Raw genomic sequence first — 22,284 nt, forward strand, 5'->3', positions numbered from 1 at the left:
AATTGGTAGGCATTAAATAGGGAGAGGTCAAAAATGGTATAGGAAACAGAGAACTCAAAGAACTTATATGTACAACACCTGGACATGAACTGAGCAGGGGAGAATGTACTATGGTTGGGGGTACAGGGTGGATGGGGGAGTAATGGGAGAAAAATTGGGAAAACTGTAATAGCATAGTCAATAAAATATACTTTAAAAAAAACACAATGAGATATCACTTCACACTAGTCAGAATAGCTATCACCAATAAATCAACAAAAAAGCGCTGGTGAGGATGTGGAGAAAGGGGAAAACTTTTGCACTGTTGGTGGGAATGCAGGTTGGTGTAGCCACAGTGAAAAGTAGTATGGAGTTACCTCAAAAAATTTAAAACGTGACTGCCTTGTGAACCTGTGATTCCACTTCTGGGAATTTATCCAAAGAAACCTTAAACACTAATTCAAAAGAATATAAGCACCCCTATGTTCATTGCAGCCTTATTTACAATAGCCAAGATTTAGATGCAGCCCAAGTGGCCATCAGTAGATGATTAGATAAAATAGCTATAGTATAGTTACACAATGAAATACTACTTGGCTGTAAAAAAGAAAATTCTACCCTTTGCACCAGCATGGATGCACCTGGAGAACATTATGCTAAATAAGCCAATCAGAGAAAAAAAAATACCGAGGCACAGAGTCAGTTTTCTCTGACTCAGATGGCAGGGAGTCTGTTTTAGAAATGTTAACAAAATTATGGTTCCATTAGAAAGAATGAGTACATGGTTGACAGCCAATAGAGATGCTGCAATGCTGGTATTAAGCCTGTCATCATATGGTATCATTTTGGAAAGACTGACTTTTGGATATTTTACCTTTTCAGTCCAGTGTGCGATGTTCAGTTGAGGGTATACAGGGCCTTGGGTCAAGCCTGAAGAAAATTTTCAGAGAGTACCATCTTCAGCTAAATCCAAAATGGAGGACCAGAAAACAGGCTAGTGCATGCTTTTTAAAAATAAAAATGTTAATGTTTGGAATAACCCAGTCTTATCCACACAGATTATCTCATTGGAATTCTCACAATAACACTGTTATTAAAACAAGTGTGGTGGACTTCCAGCAAGATGGAGGCATAGGTGGATGCACCGTACCTCCACGCACAACCAAGATTAGAACAACAACAATTTAGAGGCAGAATAACACTGAGAAGTGATAGAGAATTTATCTGAATGGAAGTCAGACAGCCAAGAAGTTGAAGTAGACCCATTCATCCAGACCGGTAGGAGGGGTGGAGAGGAGCAGCTGGGTGCGGGTTGCGGCATGTGGAGAACAGGGAGAACTGGGCACATAAGGCAACCGGGAGCATGTAAGGCATCCGGGGCGTGAAAGATCGCAGCGGGCGGACCCTGAGTGTGAAGGCAGCAGCTAGCAGATCCAGTGGGACAGCGATTGTGGAGCAGGGCAGAGCACAAAGCCCAGGATCCCAGGGAAGGGACTGAGGTCCCGGGAGAATGGAGCTACTGCCATTGTTCCCCCACCCCACCCCCACATACAACCTCACAATCTAGCGACTGGGGTGCCCAGCCCCGGTGAACACCTAAGGCTCCACCCCTCACTGTAACAGGAGCTACCAGACCAAAAAAAAAGAGAAAGAGAGAGAGAGAGACATGTCTCAAACTGAAGAACAGATCAATGCCCCAGGACCCATCCTTTTGAGCAACCAAGAGATAGCCAATCTATCAGATGCACAGTTCAAAACATTGGTGATCAGGAAGCTCACAGAACTGGCTGATTTGGGGCACAAATTACATGAAAAAATACCATAAAAGAGATGAAGGAAGATGCACGGAGAACCAATAGTGATGGAAGGAAACTGGGACTCAAAACAATAGAGTGGACCAGAAGGAAGAAAAAAAGAACCAAACAGGAAAGAATGAAGAAATAAGAATTCAAAAAAAAAAAATGAGGAGAAGCTTAGGAACCTTCAGGACATCTTTAAACGTTCCAACATCCGAATTATAGGGGTACCAAAAGGGGAAGAGGAAAAGCAACAGGTTGGACACGTATTTGAACAAATAATAAAGGAGAACTTCCCCATTCTGGCAAAGGAAATAGACTTCCAGGAAATCTAGGAAGCTCAGAGAGCCCCAAAGAAGTTGGACCCAAGAAGAAACACACCAAGGCACATCATAATTACATTAACCAAGGTAAAAATGAAGCAGCAAGAGAGAAGGGGACAGTAACGTACAAAGGAGTTCCCATCAGACTGTCAGCTGATTTCTCAAAAGAGACAAGAAGGCAAGAAGGGGCTGGAAAGAAGTATTCCAAGTTATCAAAGACAAGGACCTATATTCCAGATTACTCTATCCAGCAAAGCTTTCATTTAGAATGGAAGGGCAGATAAAGTGCTTCTCAGATAAGGTCAAGTTAAAGGAGTTCATCATCACCAAGCCCTTATTTTATGAAATGTTAAAGGGACCTATCTAAGAAAAGAAGATAAAGAAAAAACATGTATAGTAAAAGGACAGCAAACTCACAATTATTAACAACCACACTTAAGCAAAACCAAAAGAAACTAAGCAAACTACTAGAACAGGAACAGAACCACAGAAATGGAGATCACATGGAGGGTTAGCAACAGGGGAGTAGGAGGAGGAGAGAGGGGGAAAAGGTACAGAGAATAAGTAGCATAGATGGTAGGTAGAAAATAGATAGGGGGAGAGTAAGAATAGTATGGGAAATGTAGAAGCTAAAGAACTTATAAGTATGACACATGGACACGACTAAAGGGGGGGATATGGGTGGGAGAGGGTGTACAGGGTGGAGGGGAGTGAAGGGGGAAAATGGGACAACTGTAATAGCATAATGAACAAAATATATTTAAAAAAAGAAAAAAGGAAAAACAAATACTATATGATTCCACTCATATGTGGAATCTAATAAATAAACTGAACTAACAGCAAAATAGAGACAGATTCATAGATAGAGAGCAGGCTGATATCTCTAGTGAGAGGGTGGTTAGGGGGTGGAGGGATCAAGCAAAAAAGAAAAAGGACCCATGGTCATGGACAACAGTGTGGTGATTTCAGGGTAAAGGAGGTAGGTGGATGTGGAAGAGGGAATAAGGAGGATAAATGGTAATGGAAAAAATACCATAAAATAATGTACTTTTAAAAATTCAAAAAAAATGCACTTAGGGAAATAGAAAGGGAACAGGCAATTCCAGTGTCCAGAATGAAGGTAGGTCTGCCATTCTATTCTCTGACCATGCACTGAAGAGTAAGGGTGGGAAACCTCCAAAGGACAGCCCACCTTCATGGGCCAAGCTGCTGCCCACAATTCAGGCCCTTTAACCATCTCCTCCCAATTTAATTCCTGAGTGATCTCCCATGTCCCATTTGGGTTTTTGGCTCTTCTTTACCACTTGTTCCCTAGATAAAATTCCCTCTGTTGAACGGCCCAGTATGGCAATGTTTGCCCAACTGAATCTCAAATGATACAATACAATTATTATGATGACGTTGAATTTGTAAGTTAACTTGGGGAAAATTGACATTGCTGTAGTGTTGTCTATACAAGAACATGATGTGTTGATGTCTTTTTCCAACAGGTCAAGTCATCTGTCCTTCCATAGACTTTCAAAATCTTATTTAGTACTTAGCTTTTTTTTTCAGTTTGTTGAGTTTCTTCCTAAGTTTTCTATCCTTTGCGTAGCTAGTATAAATGGCACTGACACATAGGATTGCTGTAAGGATCCAATAGGTAAATATATAAAGTACTTGGAGCAGTCCCTGACATAGAGAAAGTGCCATGAAGTCTTGCTGTATTTATCATCCTAGTTTCTTCCATTGTATCCTACAACTGATTACTGCCTGAATGTGGGTCATAGTTGTTGTATCTTGATTGCTGCCTAGTTTCTGTTTAGGTGAAGCTGGAAGCAGAACTGGATCTTGGGACATCATTTTAACAGTGTTAACCTAAAAAGAAAAGGCCAAAGTGAGAGGCAACAAGCATTTATTTGAGACCCAAAAGAACAGCTATTCAGGAAGCACTGATTCAGGTACAAACCCAAAATGCTCTGATGAGGAGGCAAAGGCAAGGGATATGTATGAGAAAGGGAAGAAGAAAAATTACATCAATAGAAGGAAGAAATTTCTATAGGTGCAGATAAGCTAACATTGTGAAGCTAATTCTAAAGAATGTTTTTCATTTTCAGTCTGCAATCACAGTATCTGCTTTCTTGTCATTTTTTCAAACAGTTGTTTGAAATGCAGTGTGGCCTTATGCCCTATTTAACATTCTAAAGCCCTAAGAAGTGAGAGGTACAAGCCAGATCTTCTGGGATGGCAGTTCTGACTCTATTGTAAAGTGGCTCTGTTTATATTATTTTTATCACAGGAAAGTGTGACATGCCACCAACAGACCCCTCCTATAACCAACTCTTAGTCCTCTTATAGATCCCCACTCATCTGCCCCCAGAACTAGGGTTTTTTCCTCACTGGCCCATCTTAAATACCCAGTCATTAGAAACAAGAATGTAATTAGTCTCACCTATTCTATCTTCCTTAGAAAATGAAACTTAATATTCCTAGGAATCAAAGTGTCCTTGTGGGCAAATCTTATATGTACTGAAATACAAAACTAATGTTTGCCACTTACTCTTCAAAGTTTCTCTCTTTGTATCAGTGAGCTACTGCCCCAAAATTCAGCACCTTAAAATAACCACTATTAAAGTGTGCTTATGGTCAATAGGTCAGCTGGGTTATTCTGCCAATCTGGACTAGCCTCAGCTAATCTGAGCTGGGCTCACTCATGCATCTGTGGTCAGCTAGAGGGAGAGGTACAGACTGGTGTAGAATGGCCTCCCCTGTAAGTCTAGCAGTTACTGGTTGTGAGCTAGGGCAGTAAATTTGACTGGGCTCTATCTGTCATCAACTTGCAAGTAAGGTCAGATTTGTTCCCATGATGCAAACAGAGTTCTGAGAAGTGTATAGGGTTCCTTGAGACCTGTGCTCAGAAATGACACAGCATCACTTTCCACCATAGTCTGTTAGCCAAAGGAAGACAATAAGCCATCCCCAAATCAAAGGATGGGAAGTGGACCTCTCCTCTTGGTGGACAGGACTGCAAACACATAAAGGGGCATGAACAGAGAGAACCCTGAAAAATTAGTCACTATCAATCTACCACACTGTCTACACCAAGCATTGATTTCCTTTTAGCAAAGGTGGCTTCATCTCACTAGCTACCCACCTGTGAACTGATTCAGGGAAGAGATCCATATACCCTCATCAACATATGTTTCACTTTCAGAGGGTGCCATTTCTTGACAATGAGCCCATACTTGAGTCTATTTGAGAGTGCGATCCCCTGCACCAGCTGTAAGGATGATCCCTTTCCCTCTTTGTCTTCATTTCTGTGAGCAGTTGCTTGTTTTGGTGGAGTTTTTCCAACAAAGATTTACCAAAGACTCTGAGGACAGTTCTCAGCTAGTGATTGAATAAATAATTGTAACATATCAACTCAACCAATCACAAGCTAATTAACTCCAGATCCTGTTAGAAGCAATTTAAATGTCGCTTCTCATAGTCAGGAAGAAGACAGAGTGACCTTGAAAGTAGTTCAGTCATCTTCTTTCCTTCTGGCATCTCCACCCTGAAAAACCAGTGAGTCAGGACCATGGATCCCTGGTGGCCATGCAAGGACAATCTTTCTCTACCATTGCTTCTGTCTTCTCACCCCTAGAGGGTTTCCTGGTGGCCTGGGCCAAGCTATGGAGAAGGGGGAGGCTATACACCTGCTGCTAACCTCCTACACAGCAATGCTGCTCTCCTCTCCTCTACTCAGCACATAAGGGAAAACAGAATAGCACCAGCCCTATCACCCTGGATCAGAACACAGGAATCCAAAAGGAATGGCCACTCCTGGGTGGTGAAAGTGGAGAAAATACTCCTAGAAGACAGGAAACAGGGAAAAAAAGTTCTGCTCAAACCAGAAAAACAAGGCTAACTATAGGTATTTATAAATAAGCTTGGGATTTATAACTAATTAGCATATGGTAATAACATTGTGCATATCATTATGTGTTTAAAGTTATTTTTGCTCTGCTTTACTTGATCATATTAGACTTTTTCTGTATATTTGGTGTGCCTCTGCATAAGTAAAATATCATATAATGCCATGTTTAAAAGAATTCTAGTATAATCCAATTGAATAAAAAATATATACATGTATATAGGCACATATTTACATGTATATATAGCTATACATATATGTGCACATATATCTACATATGTTTCATACACCTGTATATACAGGGTGGAGCAAAAGTATGTTTACACTTGTGAGTACATTAAAGTTTATTCTTGTATTATTACCTATTAATTATTGTATAATTTTCTTTTTTCTTTTTAAAGATTTTATTTATTTTTAGAAAGAGGGGAAGGAAGGGAAAAAGAGAGGGACAGAAACATCAGTGTGTGGTTGCCTCTCTCATGGTCCCTACCAGGGACCTGGCCTGCAACCCAGGCATGTGCCCTGACTGGGAATCAAACCGGCAACACTTTGGTTCGCAGTCCAGCACTCAATTCAGTGAGCCACACTAGCCAGGATTATAATTATTATATTATTTTCCATATGAACAACTGTAAATGTGCTTTTGCCCCACCCTGTATATGTACATATATGTGTGTGCGTGCACACACATGCATAAGCACATATGCATATGTATATATACATATGCTTGTAATATATGTTTTGGCATAAAATACGTATTTCATATTTACAATGTCTAGATATATATAAATTTTTATACAAAAGATATGTGACCATATAAAATAAATAAGATAAATATTTTTCTATATTATATAGCTAAGTATAAACATATACTTACATTTTTTGCTGAAAAATGTCTGAAATGATACACAAAAATTGGATAATGATTACACCTATGGGGATTTTTTTTTCATTTTCCTTTCCATATACTTTGACTTTTTAAAAGTAGTTCATTTGTAAATGTTACAGAGATTCTTCCAGTTTTTCTCATCACCTTATCCCCAGCTTAAATTTGGATGACTTTATATACTGAATCCTTCCTGGAAAAAAAAAAGAAATACGGTGTCCTACTAGACAATAGTGGTTTTCATGGGCAGACAGAGCAGAATCCAGTCATTTCATTGAGCTCTCACAAAGCCTAAGTCCAGTCACTCCCCGGCCAGGACCCCCAACCCCTGGCAGGAACCTCTTGCAGCCCCCAGTGCCCACACGCATGGGAGTTGGCAGTATCTCCTCTGTCCTCCCACAGGGCCGAGGCGGCAAAGGCAGCATCTATGTGTGGGCCTCTGGGGACGGCGGCAGCTACGACGACTGCAATTGCGATGGATATGCCTCGAGCATGTGGACCATCTCTATCAACTCGGCCATCAATGACGGCAGGACAGCCTTGTACGATGAGAGCTGCTCCTCCACCTTGGCCTCCACCTTTAGCAATGGAAGAAAGAGAAACCCCGAGGCCGGAGTGGTGAGTGTGACCACTCTGAGGCTGGCCCTCTCTGAGGCTGTGGAATGCACTGGCACTATGATGTCATTCAAGGATGCCGTGATGTCATGGAAGGAAAGGGAGCTATCCACTTCCCTAAAAAGTCAGCACATCTCTTTCAGGCCTGATAATGCTTTGTTGTCAAGGCAGACACACTAGAGGCAACCACACATTAATGTTTTCTGCTGTACATAAGTCATAAGGTATGCAAGTTGAAAGCAAGGATGAGATGATCCCCTTTCAGCTCATTTTCCACAAATGGTCTTTCGTGTTCATTGTTTTGATTTACAAATAATGGTAAAGTCTGGTCTATCAAAAAGTTGCCCCGCAGATCAAGAATAAGGAGAACTAACATAAGGAACCGAGTCACCACATCACCTCTCTATTTGAACCAAAAACCTATCCTCATATTACAGTAATTACAAAATAGCATCCATGCATGGTCCTTACTGAATCTATAAACTTCCCAAAATTGAGCACATGTGTATTTTCTCAGGGAAAGAGTGGTGGTTTTCATCACAGTTTAAAATGGATCAGTGATTGAGAAAATAAAAGATTAGGAATCACAGATTTACATTATTTATTGCACTTATCTTTATTTTACTTTATTTATTTTATTTTTAAACAGGGGGAAGGGAGGAAGAAAGAGAGGCAGAAAACATTAATGTGTGGTTTTCTATAGTGTGCCCCCTACTGGGGCCCTGGTCTGCAACCCAGGCACTTACCCTGACTGGGAATCATACCAGTGACCTTTTGGTTTGCAGGCTGGCACTCGATCCAATGAGCCACACCAGCAAGGGCTATTTACTGCACTTTTCTGAGTAGCTCTTCCTTTCTAGGTAACTAGGTATAATGCTAAATTTTCCAAGCCATTTTAAAAAAATACCTGTTGAGTATAATGAACATTTTTGGATTTCTTCCTCTCTCTGGCTATTTTACTAACAGAGCAGCCTTTCTTCAGACCTCCAAGTCAGGAATTTAGTAGGTGGTTCAATACTGAGTTAGTTACATTCTGACTGGCCACTACCTCAGCTGGGGCTTCCCAGGGGAGGAAGACAAAAACTCAGAACACACTCATTACCAACCAGTGCTTCTATTCCAAGTTCCCACCCGAGCTCCACCTTGGTGAGCTGGCCAGGCTCTCATGTGAGCCAGGAGATGCCTTTTCCTAAAGGAGACACAGACCTTGACCAGGATCCCTCCATGAGCCCTCCTGGGCTTCCACCTGGTTTAGGGGGATGACAGAGAGTGTGCCAGCTCCTTCTGAGTAAAGTAGGCTTCAGCCTCTCCAATCCTACGAGAGGAATAGGCCAACAGGGAGAAGAACAGAACAGAAAGGGACAAGTGAGGGAGGCCCCAATCCTGTTTTGTTTATAGTGCTTCTCTCATCCCCCAGAAGCTCTACTCCCCACCCCAAAGGCCTCCCAATGGCATTGCTTTGTCCTCAACATTATCTATGACTCTCTTTTTACTAGAGCTGGGGAAGGGCCTTGAGTTCTCCCTGAATATTGTAATTTTTCTCCACCATATGCCTTTAAACCTCCTTGATACTTTGTTCCTGAAGATAGTAGGCCCACTTGAGGATCCTACAAACAGAGGAAGACAAATTCCTGTGGCTTGTACATGACCTTAATGAAAACCTGGCTCTCACAAACATTGAAAGTGAGGTTTTTCTCTTTGTAAAAGTTCTTGATCATTAAGAAGATCTCTCTCCTTAAGAAGACTTGTGGAGGAGGTCACTTACATGTGGGTTATCTTGCCTCAACATGTCTCAGAATCTCTTCATGAATTTTAGATGGAGAGAGACACTTTCTTTTGAATGGCCTATCCATTTGGGAAAGCTTTAGCTGAGCCTACTTATTCCTCCATCTTTGGGAGTGCCTTTTCTTCCTGAAGGGAAAAGAAATATTGATGCAATAGCCCTTGGGCTTTTTGAAAGTTAATCCCATTGCAACAAAACCCACTACTATTGACTATCCTGGTGATACTGACTTGTGACTCTCCACCTATTGTGTCTCATTTTAAGATCCAGAAAATAAATGTCTCTCTAGTCTGGAATAGCTGCAGATATGCTTCTCTGAACTTGCTTGTATCTTGTGGGCACTATAATATAACTGATTGTGTTTCCCATTTTGCATGGGCTGCTGGAAATACAGATAAAATGTATGGCAAAATATATGCATGGGTGCTAACTTTTTCCTTACCTTCATCTTTATCTTCAGAACAAGGTAGAATTTAAGTAAAAGAAATAGATAATTCTCTGGTCCATATTGTATTGTCTAAAATACTGTGACTCATTACTCACCATCTTCCCTTTCAGGCAACCACAGATTTGTATGGCAACTGTACTCTGAGGCATTCTGGGACATCTGCAGCAGCTCCAGAGGCAGCTGGAGTGTTTGCTCTGGCTTTAGAGGCTAAGTATGTTTCCAGATTGGGGCTAAGGGCCATCTCTGCAGGGTCGACTAATGTGTCTCTCCACCCAACACCAGGTGTCCATGGAGGCAAAAATAGGTGCAAGAGATTGTGAACAATCAGGGTCAATGAACTCTGGTGGGAGTTTCTAAATGAGCCATGGGCCTTAAGTCTCTTTCTCTCACACACACACACCATAACTACAATAGGCGCACTTGAGGATCATACAGACAAACAGAGATAGGAGAAGTCCTGTGGCTAGTACATAATTTTAAGGAAAACCTGGCTCTCACAAACATTGAAAGTGAGGTTTCTCTTTTTGTGAAATATTTTTAAACATTTTATTTATTTTTATTTTTAGACAGAGAGAAAGGGAGGGAGAAAGAGAGAGAAACATTAATGTGTGGTTGCCTCTAATGCACCCCCCAGTGGGGACCTGGCCCACAACCCAGGCATGTGCCCTGACTGGGAATCAAACTGGCAACCCTGTGATTCCCAGGCCAGCACTCAATCCACTGAGCTACACTAGCCAGGGCTCTTTGTGAAAGATTTTTAAAACTTGGTTGATCATTAAGAAGTTCTCCCCCGTTAAGAAGAGCTGTGAAGGGATCACTCACATATCAGTTATCTTGGCTCAACATGTCTCAGAATCTCTCTATGAATCTTAGATGTAAAGAAATAGTTTCTTTTTAATGGCCTGTCCTTTTGGCAAGCTTTAGCTGAACCTATTTATTTCTCCTTCTTTGGGACCGCCTTTCCTTCCTGAAGGGAAAAGAAATGTCGATGCAATAGCCCTTAGGAGAATACATCCCTAGGAGAGTACATGACCCCAACACCCAACCACACATATCAGTCACTTACTTGGGTACCAAATAGGAGTATGTAGATATTTTTCATTATAACAACCTCTCTTTATTGTTTGGATAATTCTTTAGCTATTTTACGCCAGTAATGCAATCAGCTAAATGAAAAAAGAAACCATTGCCAAGTTGGGTATCTACCAAGGTATTTCAGAACATGTGTCAAACAGGGTGCTCCCACTCAAGATTTGTTAACTTACAAGGTGAATTCACTTTTTAATACTGAGACAAGATAGTCAAAGTCACAGAGTATAGACCAAGAAATGGGCTTTACTAGAAAACTTTCCAAGCTAAGAGTAAGAGGATATCATCCTCTCTGTTCACACCATCCCACAGAGAGGCCACATGTCACTGCTGCTGGGCACACCTTGGATGTAAATATCAGCTGAGGCATTCGTTTACCTGCTATTCGATATTCTCTTAGCGCAAGCCAGAGGCTAGCCTTGTGTTTGAGCAATGAACATGTGGACTTCAGGCACCATGTACTCAGTGTGAGTGCAAATACCCACCATATAGGGATTTGTGTGAGAATGCAGGACCAGCAATTTGTGAGAAGTTGGATTCATACTTCTGGGGAAGCAGAGCTAAGTCCCCACCTAGGCCCCTCTGCTGTTGCTAGGCAACTGAAGCTTTGAGCATCAATCTCCAGGCAACCCTGCTTGTCTGTCTCCATACATTCATTTTTTGATTTGCAAAAGAGGCAGGAATTACTTCCTAGAATAGGAAGGGACTTTGAAAGACTATCTAGACCAATCCTCTGCTTTCAAGCCAAAAAAGGCATAATCATCCTCCTTTTACAGATAAAGTCCCAAATTGGGAGAGACTACTCTCTTTGGATCAAGTCAAACTTCAATTCTTTTAACAAAAGTCAGGTGGAAATTTTAGGACATCAAGAGATGGACACTAGTCAAAGAGTTCCTAATAAGTGCCTAGTAAGTTCCAAAGAGATCAAAACTTAGTCACAGATTACATGCATTCCTGAAGATGAACTCTTACTCTCAGAGCTTGCTGGGCCCTGGAGCCTGCACTGGCTTTGTTCACTCCATCTGGAAGCAGACAAGTTGAGCCTGCTGCCTGCCGCTTAGTCTGGCAGAAATCAGGAACAGGAATGCTCCCAAAGCAAGAGGGTATTTCTGGTTTTCTTTTAAATCGAAAAGGACAGAACTTGACTCAGTCTCCTTGGATTTTGACAAGCAAAAATCCACTTGCCGGGGCCTACACACATGCAAAGGGACAACCTAAATAAATCAAAGTGATAGAGCAAGGCCACTGGATCTCTAGACAGATTCATGGTCTCTGCACTAGTTTTCTTGAGCACACACTTGTAGATATCCTTACAGAGCAGAGGGCACACACCACTTAGGCACACTTTGTTTTAGAGCAATGGCCGTGAATTTAAATCTCTCTATTGTAGAGAAGCAGAAAAGCAGAGAAGAAGGATAGCTGGCAGGAGGTATTTCAAGAACAGGTTTTAGGACTGGATGCCAGTCCTAAAATCCCTCAGAATACCAACGATCTGAGTTGGAAAACACTCTGAGATGAGTTTCCTGCAAGTGATTTCTTAAGGAAGGACTCCCAGGAGAGACCAAAAGGAAATAGAAGAAACAGGTTAGGGATGGGGAAACACCAAGAAAGTATGCAGTTTCAGAAGTTCTAGCCTCAGCCTGATCCCATGGGGAGTTCTGCAGTATAAACTTTTATGCCTCGGAGTTTCTTCTCCCTCAAGGCAAGTGAGCTGTGCTGCCATGTTCTTGTGCTGACCAGTCCTTGGCTGAGAATCATGGCTTGGGATGTAAACTCCAGGCACCTCTGGCTTTCTACACCTGTAGGCAGAGGGGCTCCAGTAGTCCACAGTTAAAACCACTAGTCAACAAGAAATATCCCCAAGAGAGAGCCCAGAGGGATGAGGAGAGAAAGACTCTCCAGGAACAGTTCCTACAGCTTTTCTCTATCATGAGACAAGGCAACTGGGAGTCCTTGGTGACACATGTGACAGCAATTGAGGCCTCTTTCCCTCCCAGAGGCACAGTAAAACAAAGCTTTTTTAAGCAATGTGAATGCAGTAAGCAAATTATCCTGTCCCAGTATATGCCTATCAGGACTTTGCAAGAGGGAGAACAACCACCCCCATGACTCCAGGGAGAAAAGGAAACCCTTCTCTGTCATGCCCAGTCACCACTGTTTTTAAATGCCAAATGCTTGAAAATGGCTTCTTAAGCCATTTCAAGTAATTTTGTTCACTTTTCCCAGTATGACCAAATTTCAAAGAATTTCTTTAGTGGATGTGGGGTGTGGTAACTGCCACCTTCCAATATTTGGGGTTCTCTCCATGACCTGGGGCTTTCTGTGTTGTCCTAGAGGTCTGAAATAGGTCTGAGGGGCAGATGTCATCAAGAGGCACATTTTGGGCTCAAAAGAACTATCCATAGTAATGTGGCCCACACATTGGACTAGTATAACAGAAGTTCTGGGTTCTATTGCCTGCTGTCAATAAGAACCATGACTCCCAATGCCAGCATCTTATGAAAAGGAAAAGAAATATTTATTCAAAAGTTATACAGGTTTAGAATAATGACAGAATTCTGCCATTAAATCTCATGCCCCTTAGAAACAAAAAATACCCACAAACACACAGTCCTGCCTCCCCTTGACAAACCAGGCCAGTCAGAGGTACCATCTCTCAGGAAAAGAAATAGAAGTCTGTATCTTAGCTAGATAGATTCCCATTTTAGCATTTCAACTTCTGCCAGCCTTCCATGATCAGCTAGGTTCCTGCTCTTAATCCAAAACCATATCCTCATGGTGGGGGCCCTTCAAACTGCATGGCCAAGACAGCATGGTAGAAAGAGAGACTGACTGCCCCTGCCCTGGGTTTAAATCCTAGCATAGATCTTCCTCCATAACCCTATTTCTGACCCCTCCCACAATGGGTTATACCTGCCTATAATCTGGTCTCTTCTGCCATTCCCAGCTGCCATTGTTAGTCTGGGCAAGTGTGGCCCTGTGATGTAGGAACCACCACCAAGCTGTTCACACAGGTGCAGCAACCAGGTTAGAGCCATGACCAGGCCATTAGCAACAAGCACAGCTTTTAGCATTACTAAAACACTGGCCAAGTTCTTTAGATATGCAAAGTAATTCTCAATGGCCTGCTCTGCTTTCCCCACAATCCAAGTGATAGGTGTGGGGGTTTCTCCATTTTGGGGTACCTCTAGCTCAGCACCCAATTACAATAGAACAATGTTTCCAAAACTGGCCTTCCAGGGGATGGATTTTTACATGTAAACTCATTATCAAAGTATAATAGATGCTGAGAAAAGTGTACAGATATTAGGTATAGCTCAATGACTTCTTACAAGGTTAACAGATCCATGTAACCAGCACCCAAATCAAATAGCAGACTGTTACCTAAGTGCCAGTCTGTGTTCTTTTACTCTGAAAGTCTGAGAAATTTCCTCATGCTATTGTGTGTTGTTATAGGTCATTCAGACTTACTGTAGAATATTACTCCATTATAGATACCTGGGTTTTTTCCACTTTAGGGCTGTTATGAGTAATATTGCTATGAACATTCTTGTACATGTCTTTTAGTGAATCTATGGACACATTTCTTTTGGGTGTTAACTAAGGAATCAAAATACTGAGTTAGGGGAATACATATGTGCCGCTCTAGCCGATGCTGCCAAGTTGTTTTCCAAAATGGATGTACCCATTGACACTTCCTCCAGCAGTGTATGAAATTAGAGTTGTTCCACAACCCTGTGACATTGGGCATTGTCAGTCTTCTACACTTTGCCATGCTTATGAGTGTAGAAGAATTGCACTGTAGTTTTTAATTTGCATTTCCCTGATAATTAGTGAAGTTGAGCACTAGGGGGAGTTTTGAAAATGATAGATTCCCTACCGTCCACCATGAGTCATTAAATACAAATCCCTAGGGATGAATGTCCCAACAATGTGTCTTTTCAACCCACTCCAAGATTTACATCAGCAGCCATCCCATTGATGATCTGTGGACTGGTGTGTGGCACCCAGTAAGGCAATGGCTGTATAAACCTATGAGTTGGTGCTGTTGTGCAGAATGCAAATATCTAGACTCAACTTCTGATTAGATGCTGGTATTAGATCAAGATTGAAAACATGAAATTCAAATAACAATTGCTAAACTGAAAAGATTTTATTTTTCTGTCATGTGAAAGATAACAAATTCAGGATAAGCTTAGGTTCTGCTGGAAATCAGCGAATCCAGCTCTTTTTAGATTTTTCCCCTTCCAGCTTCATGTTCTCTAGATGCTGCTGGAACCCGTCATGGCATTTACATTTCAGGCAGAAAAAGGAGGAGAGCGAAGGAAAAAAGAAATCCATCAGCTGAGTTAGCCTAGTTTGAATGGTTTTTCCAAAAAGCTCCACCCAGTGGCTTCTGCTTATTTCTCATTGGCCAGAACTATCACATGACCACCCTACATGGCAAGGAAGGCTGGGAAATATAGTTTTGTAGCTGATTAACATTGCTGTTCTGAATAAAAGTGAGGTTTTCTTAATAAAGAAGGAAGATAGATGTGATAGAGAGAATTGCTACTTCCTTCCAGCAACTAAATGGGCAATCACCTATGGATCCCTGTTGTCTTATCTGAAAAATAGAAAGCTAGATCATCAATAGTTCTCCTATGACTTCCTGAAATATTGTAGGATTGATTCCAAAAAATCATGCCTATAGGAAAGTGCATTTTTAATTGAATACATGTTTGTTTGAAGGTTGAATATGCCTGAAAGCTGAAAATATTTCATTTACTTTTAAATATTGTGACCAGTATTTTTTGAGGAAATAGTGGTCTGTTCTCTTTTAAGTTATATTAATGCTCAGTATATGAGATAGATTTTATTAATAATAATAACAATAATGAATTCTTTATTAGGTGATCAGCACCATGCTAGCTACTTTTCACACAATGATTTACATTTACACCCTATAGCAAACCTCCAATGCCTTTATCCCTATTTTATACATGGGAACCCTGAGCCTTGGATTATTAAACTCACATCTAAATTCACCATGTTGAAAAACAGCAAACCTGATATTTAAACCCTAGGGATCCTGGGCTCCAACCCCGGGATCTTCCCTTGGCCAAACTATGGGATTTGGAAGGGCCACCATCTGGGCTGAAGGTCTCACCACTCATTCTACCCAGGGCAATAGGCCAAATGAATTGACTCTTCCTCAAAAGATATGCACAAAATCAAGTTTCAGTTTCTTCAAGATGAGGTTTGGCACATCACAGCTATACTAGGGCAACAAGTAAACTGGGTTTTCTTTTCTTCACAGTTCATAGTAGTTAGACAGATATAGACTGTGGAAAAACACCAGCTTGACTTACAAATGCATTATTTTTCTCAGACTGGAAATAATCTATGCCTGTGAAATTGGTTTATAATCCTATCAGAGTTTAGAGAATAGACTCTGAATCTTAATGCTGGAAGAAAACAAACAGATCTTTACTACTCCAAACATCCTTTCTGCACAAAGAGAAAGTGGTCCAGAGGAATGAAGCTCTTGTTCGGGTTCACACACCTTATTCTGTTCAGATAAAGATCCATTGGCTTCTAGGATTTACCAGATGTTAGCAGAAGTCATTTCTCCAACCTCAATACTGCAACCTCTTTAAAACATTTCAGTTTGCAAGTTCTCGAAAGATGCATGTTCTCTCCTGAATTCCCTTTGTTGTCTTGATCATTAGGAGGAAAACTGGGTCCAGGAGAATTTAATACCATAAATAGAACTCTGAAATATAGCAGTGAGGGGTAATCCTCACAAATAGAGAACTCCAAAACAAAAGTCATTATTTTGTACTTTATTCTTCTTAGCAGGGAGTTGGTAAACCAAGTATAAATTTTGGTGAGTGCAGGGCTCTGTAGGAGATGCAGAGCTGCTGACTATACACAGGTGAACAATCTTAAACATATAAATTCACTTGCCAGGACCAGCTTTAGGTGGTTTAAGAAACAGCGCTTCCTGGGTCTCCCTGGTACAAGATTCTTCTTTCAGCCACATGAGGCCAGTCTCTTCCTGGGCTTTGGACTGCCTTTTCCAAGAGCCACATACTCTCCTCACTCAAGACTTCTGCCACATCTGTCCAAGATTTTCTCCACAGTGTCCTGAGTGACTTCTTTCTTTGGAGCCCTGGCCACTCAGAATGAATATGTAACCATCCTGTCTCCTCTAGAAGCCCTGGGTTCCACTTTGATCTCTGTGGGTGCTTACTCTAAACCAGAGCAATCTGGCCCACTCTGAGTGGCCTAGGACCAATCTACTACTATTTATTTATCTCTGGAATATCACAGGTCCTATGGATGATTGGAACCATGATGTTCCAGCTGCGCAAACATAACAGTTTTTATTGATAATTCACCTAGGACTTACTCATGCATGGCCTTGTGACAGCTCCCAGCTATGTTCCTTATGGTCATACCTGGCCAGATTCCTGCAGCAGCCTCTGACTAGTATGGTCCTGCTTTCTAGTCCCACACTTCTCGAGTCCATTCTCCCAGGAATTGTTCATAAAGATCAGATCATATCTCCCTCTGCCTTTACTGGCTGTCACCAAGAGAAAGTACCAGTGTTCTAATGTGGGTGAACACCCTGTCATCCTCTCCCACTTACAATTTCTAATTCTCCCTCCCTGTCATACTTGGGGCTTCTGCATTACTTTGTTTTCTTAAACTAGTCACCTGCACAATGCTTGCTATCGTCCATCTCTATATCCTTCCAGAATCTTCTCTCCCCTAGAACCTCCCCCCTTCCCTGTTTTATCACTCAGTCACTTTTGCTTGTCCCCTTGACCTTGGCTTAAAATGCCACTTCCTAAGAGATCCTTTAGTTTATCAAATTTCTTGATAATTAGAAGCCCTGACATGCTTGTTAAAAACAAATATCCAAGCCCAGGTCAGGTCCATGATTCAGAACCTCCAGGATCATGCCTGAAAAGCTGAAATTTTAAGAAACATCCCACTGCTGCCCAAGAAGTTAGGAACCACTCCCCTGGACCAGCTTTGCTTAAGCTTTTGGCTGGATGTTGGAAAGACCACAAAATCAACATCTGTGGGTCCTGTCGGATATCATTATTTTTTTAATGTATGATTCACTTGCAGCTAAAGTTGAGAATTGCCATCTTAGACCAATGTTCTCATATATCTATGCACAGAAGAATCGTAATGTTGTCTTAAGTGCAACTTCAAAGGCTCACAACCTCCAAGACGTTGATTCAGAAGAGCTAGGGTTGAGGCCCAGAATCTGCATTTGTCAGTACCCCCACGTGGTTCTTATACAGGGGATGAAGATCACAGTCTGAGACCCCCTTGGTGGAATAACACAGGCTCCCCTGTTGGCTCCCTTGGCATTCTAGCTCCCCTTTCATGACACCTCTCACTTTTTTTTGTTTGTTTTATATAGACATAATTGACATACAGCATTATACATGTAAGTTTAAGGTATACAGCATGATGGTTTGACTTACATATATTGTGAAATGATTAACACAATATGTTTAGTTAACATCCATTATCTCATAGATACAATAAAAAGAAAAAAAAACATTTTTGGGATCTGATTCAAAGCTTCAAACCAATGAACACTGCATGTGTTAAAATTTTATCATATGAGCTATGTTGTTTCTAGTCCTTTGAATTCTGAAGAGAATATGGATTTTTTCAACTTTTTTTTACCATGACAGTCAGTGAGAAATAAATTTTGCATTGCAACCCAACACACACACACTAAAAGTTACATCAGAAAAATAGTTTTCCATATTATATGAAATGTATACTGTTCTTCTTTTCTATGTCATTCATTTTTCAATGATAGTCCCATCTGTTAAATCACTGGTTCTCAACCTTAGATTTCTATTTGAATGAACTGGGAAGTGTTAACAGTTTTTAATACCTGGGTCCTACTCCTGCAAAGTCTGATTTAATTGGTCTGAGGTATGGCCTAAGCAGTGGAATTTTAAATGTCCCCACCAGAAGGTTTTTAGGTACATCCCCGGTAGGTAATGTGCAATAAGTTGATTTCCTAGCCCACAGATGGATCATGATTTGAAGTTTGAAAAACACAGACACCAAGTAATATTAGACACTAATTTCCAAAAATAATGGCATTTGCAGGTAGACTTGTTTCGTTGCTGAACCATGTGCCAATGACTGTCCTGTGCCCTGGAAACTAACAATAAAAATGTACAGAAGATACTATCTTTGCCCTTGAAGAGTAACAACCTCATTTTTACATATAAAACACACACACGTAGCCAACACCCAGATCAAAAAAAACAGAGTAGTGCCAGCACCCAGAAGGCCCTTGTGTCCCCTCCCCCACCAACACTAACCATTAATGTGACCTCTAACAATGCAGATTAGTTTTGCCTGCTTTTATACTTTAAACAAGTAGAATAATATAATATATTCTCTTCAGTGTCTGGCTTCCATAGGTCAACATTCTATTTGTGAAATTCATCCATATTATTCAGAGTAGCAGTACTTCATTCATTCTATTGCTTTACAGTATTCCTCATTCTATAAGTACACCTCAACTGATTTATTCATTTTCCTCTGGATGGGCATTTGAGGTATTCACAGTTTGGACATTTGAACATTCTAGTACATGTTTCTGGTGAATATAAACACAGGGTTTTGTGGTATACAGACCTAAGAACTTCTGGACCATAGCTTAAGTATATGGACAACATTAGAAAACACAGCCAAATAGTTTTCCAAAGTGGTTGCAATGATTTACACTCCTATCAACAAAGTACATGAGTTCCAGTTACTCCACATCTTTCCCAGTACTTAGTGTTGTCAGTCTTTTCATTTTAGTCATTCCAGTGCATGTGTATAAGAATGACATTTGAAATAAATTTCAGTAAAAAAGACAAGTTTTTATATTTATAAAAAATATAAATATATATATATATACATAATGGTTTTAAAAAGCATGGAAATTCTCCCTTGACCTGGTGGTTCCGTATGTGTTCCAAATCTTACAAGGGGTTTTTGCCCTACCTTAGTCATTGTGTCTTTCTCCCTCCCTTTTGCCTTGTTCTCAAACTCTCTCTGCCTCTGGTCTGCAGCCTAGATCTAACGTGGAGAGACATGCAGCATCTGACTGTGCTCACCTCGAAACGAAACCAGCTTCATGATGAGGTTCATCAGTGGCGGCGGAATGGGGTCGGCCTGGAGTTTAATCACCTATTTGGGTATGGGGTCCTTGATGCAGGCGCCATGGTGAAAATGGCTAAAGACTGGAAAACCGTGCCGGAAAGATTCCACTGTGTGGGAGGCTTGGTGCAGGACCCTGAGTAAGTGGGAGCAGGGGTTCTTCTGCTGCATGTGGAAATGGTCCAGGGATGGTGCTGTGACATTGGGGTCAATATCAGATTCCCTCTCCATGTCAGGGAGATGAGCTGGATTTGATTCAGGGAAAACCAACTTCGGGCAGAGCTATAGCACTGCACAACTCAGGGTGGGGGAGTGCCACTTACACAGAACACAATTTGTAACTAAGAACTTCTGCTTGTAGGTGTGTTAAATGTTTCAGTGGCTTATTCCATTATTTTTAATTGCAAAAACCTTCCAGTGTAACCAGCTCTGAGATTAGTAAACAGAACACAATCAATATCCCCGAAGGTTATGTATCCCCTTCAACCATAATCTCTCAAAGGGTAACCACTATTCTTCTAACTCCATAGATTATTTTTCTTATTTTATACTTAATATAAATGGAATCATGTTTGTGTTTTCCTTTACATCTAGATTGTTTTGCTCAAAATTATGCTTTGAGATTTAAGTATATTTAGTGTGGTCTTGCAGTTCATTTACTCTCATTGTTGAATAGTGTTCTTTTGTGTGACTATAACACAATTAATTTATTCATTATACTTGTGCAACAATGTAGGGACTTTATTTAATTCTAAGTGAGGTGGATAGACATTTGAAGGGATTTAAGTGAGAAGTTTCCTACACAGAAATTACTAGGCTGGTCACATGTACCTACTTCCCTTCCAGTTTCCCATTATAGCAAGAGGATTGGACAATAGGGTCCTTCTTTATTTAGTTTCTTTCTTCATTTGTTCATCAATAGAATAGAAATAGCAGTTTTTATCATTGTTATTTCTAATTAAGGTATTATGTATATACAATGAAATGCACAGAACTTAAGTGTATCACTTAAGTTTTTGATAAATATAAACACCTGAGTAACTACCATCCGATCAAGAACTAGAACATTCCATCACCTCAGAAAAATTCCTTGTGCCCCCTTCCAGTTAATCCCCACATTCCATAGACAGCCATTGTTTTCATTCCTGTCCCCATAGATTAGCTTTACAGTTCTTGGGCTTTATCTAACTAAATTGCATGCTTTCTTTGACTTAACATTATGTTTGTGATATCAATTCAAGTCATTATGTGTAGTAAAAGCCCACGTATTCCCATTGCTATGTCATATTCCATTGTGGGGATACACCTCCAGTACTTATGTCATTTAAATGGTGGTAAAATCCATCTCAAGCCTCCCCTCGCCTTGGCCTTCACTCTGTTGATCATCTGAACTTGGCCAGAGTCAGAGCCCTCTCACAGTACATCCTCCCCTCCACTCCCTGTTGGTCCTGGAAAAGGACATGCAGCTTCTGTAGTCAGTTACCCAGACCTGGATTCAAACCTTAATTTCATCAAATTAGACAATACGTGGACCTCTCTGAACCTCTACTTTAGCAATTCTCAACCTTTGTACCCTGATCCCATTTGGCAATATGGTGAAATCTATGGAGCACATCTCAGTATATTGTTTTTAAATGCTTTAGATGAAATACATGGGATTACAAAGAAAGCCAAATATATTGAAACCAGTATAAATTTTTTAAACAAATTCGTGAAGAAGTAATACATGTCCTTTGTTTTATCAACACATTAAGCAAAAATGTGTTATGCCACTCCTAGTGCCAAGTCTAATGGCCATGATAATTTCAGAGCTGTCATAATAACCAAATGCTACTTCAAAATAACTGCAAAGACTATAAGGGGATATACAAATCTCTAGGACTTTTGGTGACAAGCTGAGGAACTACTAATACCACTCTGTCATGGGCCTGCATTCCTAATCAAAGAAGAAGCTATTTCCATTATAAGTTAGTAAAAATTAAGATGCAGTATTTTTTTCTATATAAATTAATATACTCTTTGAATTCTGCCCTTATTGGCCCCCAAACAAGGATTTCTTCTCTCTTTCTTCACCAGTAAAATGGAGCTAACATCTTTGCCCTGTTGGGAGCCTTTAGTGAGAAAATCAGCATAGGGCTGGTACAAAGCAGGCACTCAGTAAATGTAACTTTGGTTTTCCCTCTTATTCGTGACTTTTGACACTCCTAGTTCACAACTGTAGAAAAAATGAAATCAGAGAGGATTTCAGCACTAACTCATTTGGGCCCTCCACAAGGATGGGGACCTGGTC

General features: G+C 40.8%; 1 protein-coding gene across 1 annotated transcript in view; it reads left to right on the plus strand.

Moving 5' to 3' along the window:
* Nucleotides 1–22,284, plus strand: part of PCSK2 (proprotein convertase subtilisin/kexin type 2) — a 359,378-nt gene that overhangs the window by 326,354 nt on the left and 10,740 nt on the right. Inside the window, exons 9-11 of the mRNA XM_045832582.1 lie at nt 7,282–7,497; nt 9,836–9,936; nt 19,907–20,134. Coding sequence (XP_045688538.1) covers nt 7,282–7,497; nt 9,836–9,936; nt 19,907–20,134 — 545 coding nt within the window. The remainder of the gene's footprint in view (nt 1–7,281; nt 7,498–9,835; nt 9,937–19,906; nt 20,135–22,284) is intronic.

This window comes from Phyllostomus hastatus, unplaced genomic scaffold, assembly GCF_019186645.2.
Source record: "Phyllostomus hastatus isolate PE091 unplaced genomic scaffold, TTU_PhHast_1.1 phas_contig_17, whole genome shotgun sequence".
Taxonomy (NCBI): Eukaryota; Metazoa; Chordata; class Mammalia; order Chiroptera; family Phyllostomidae; genus Phyllostomus; species Phyllostomus hastatus.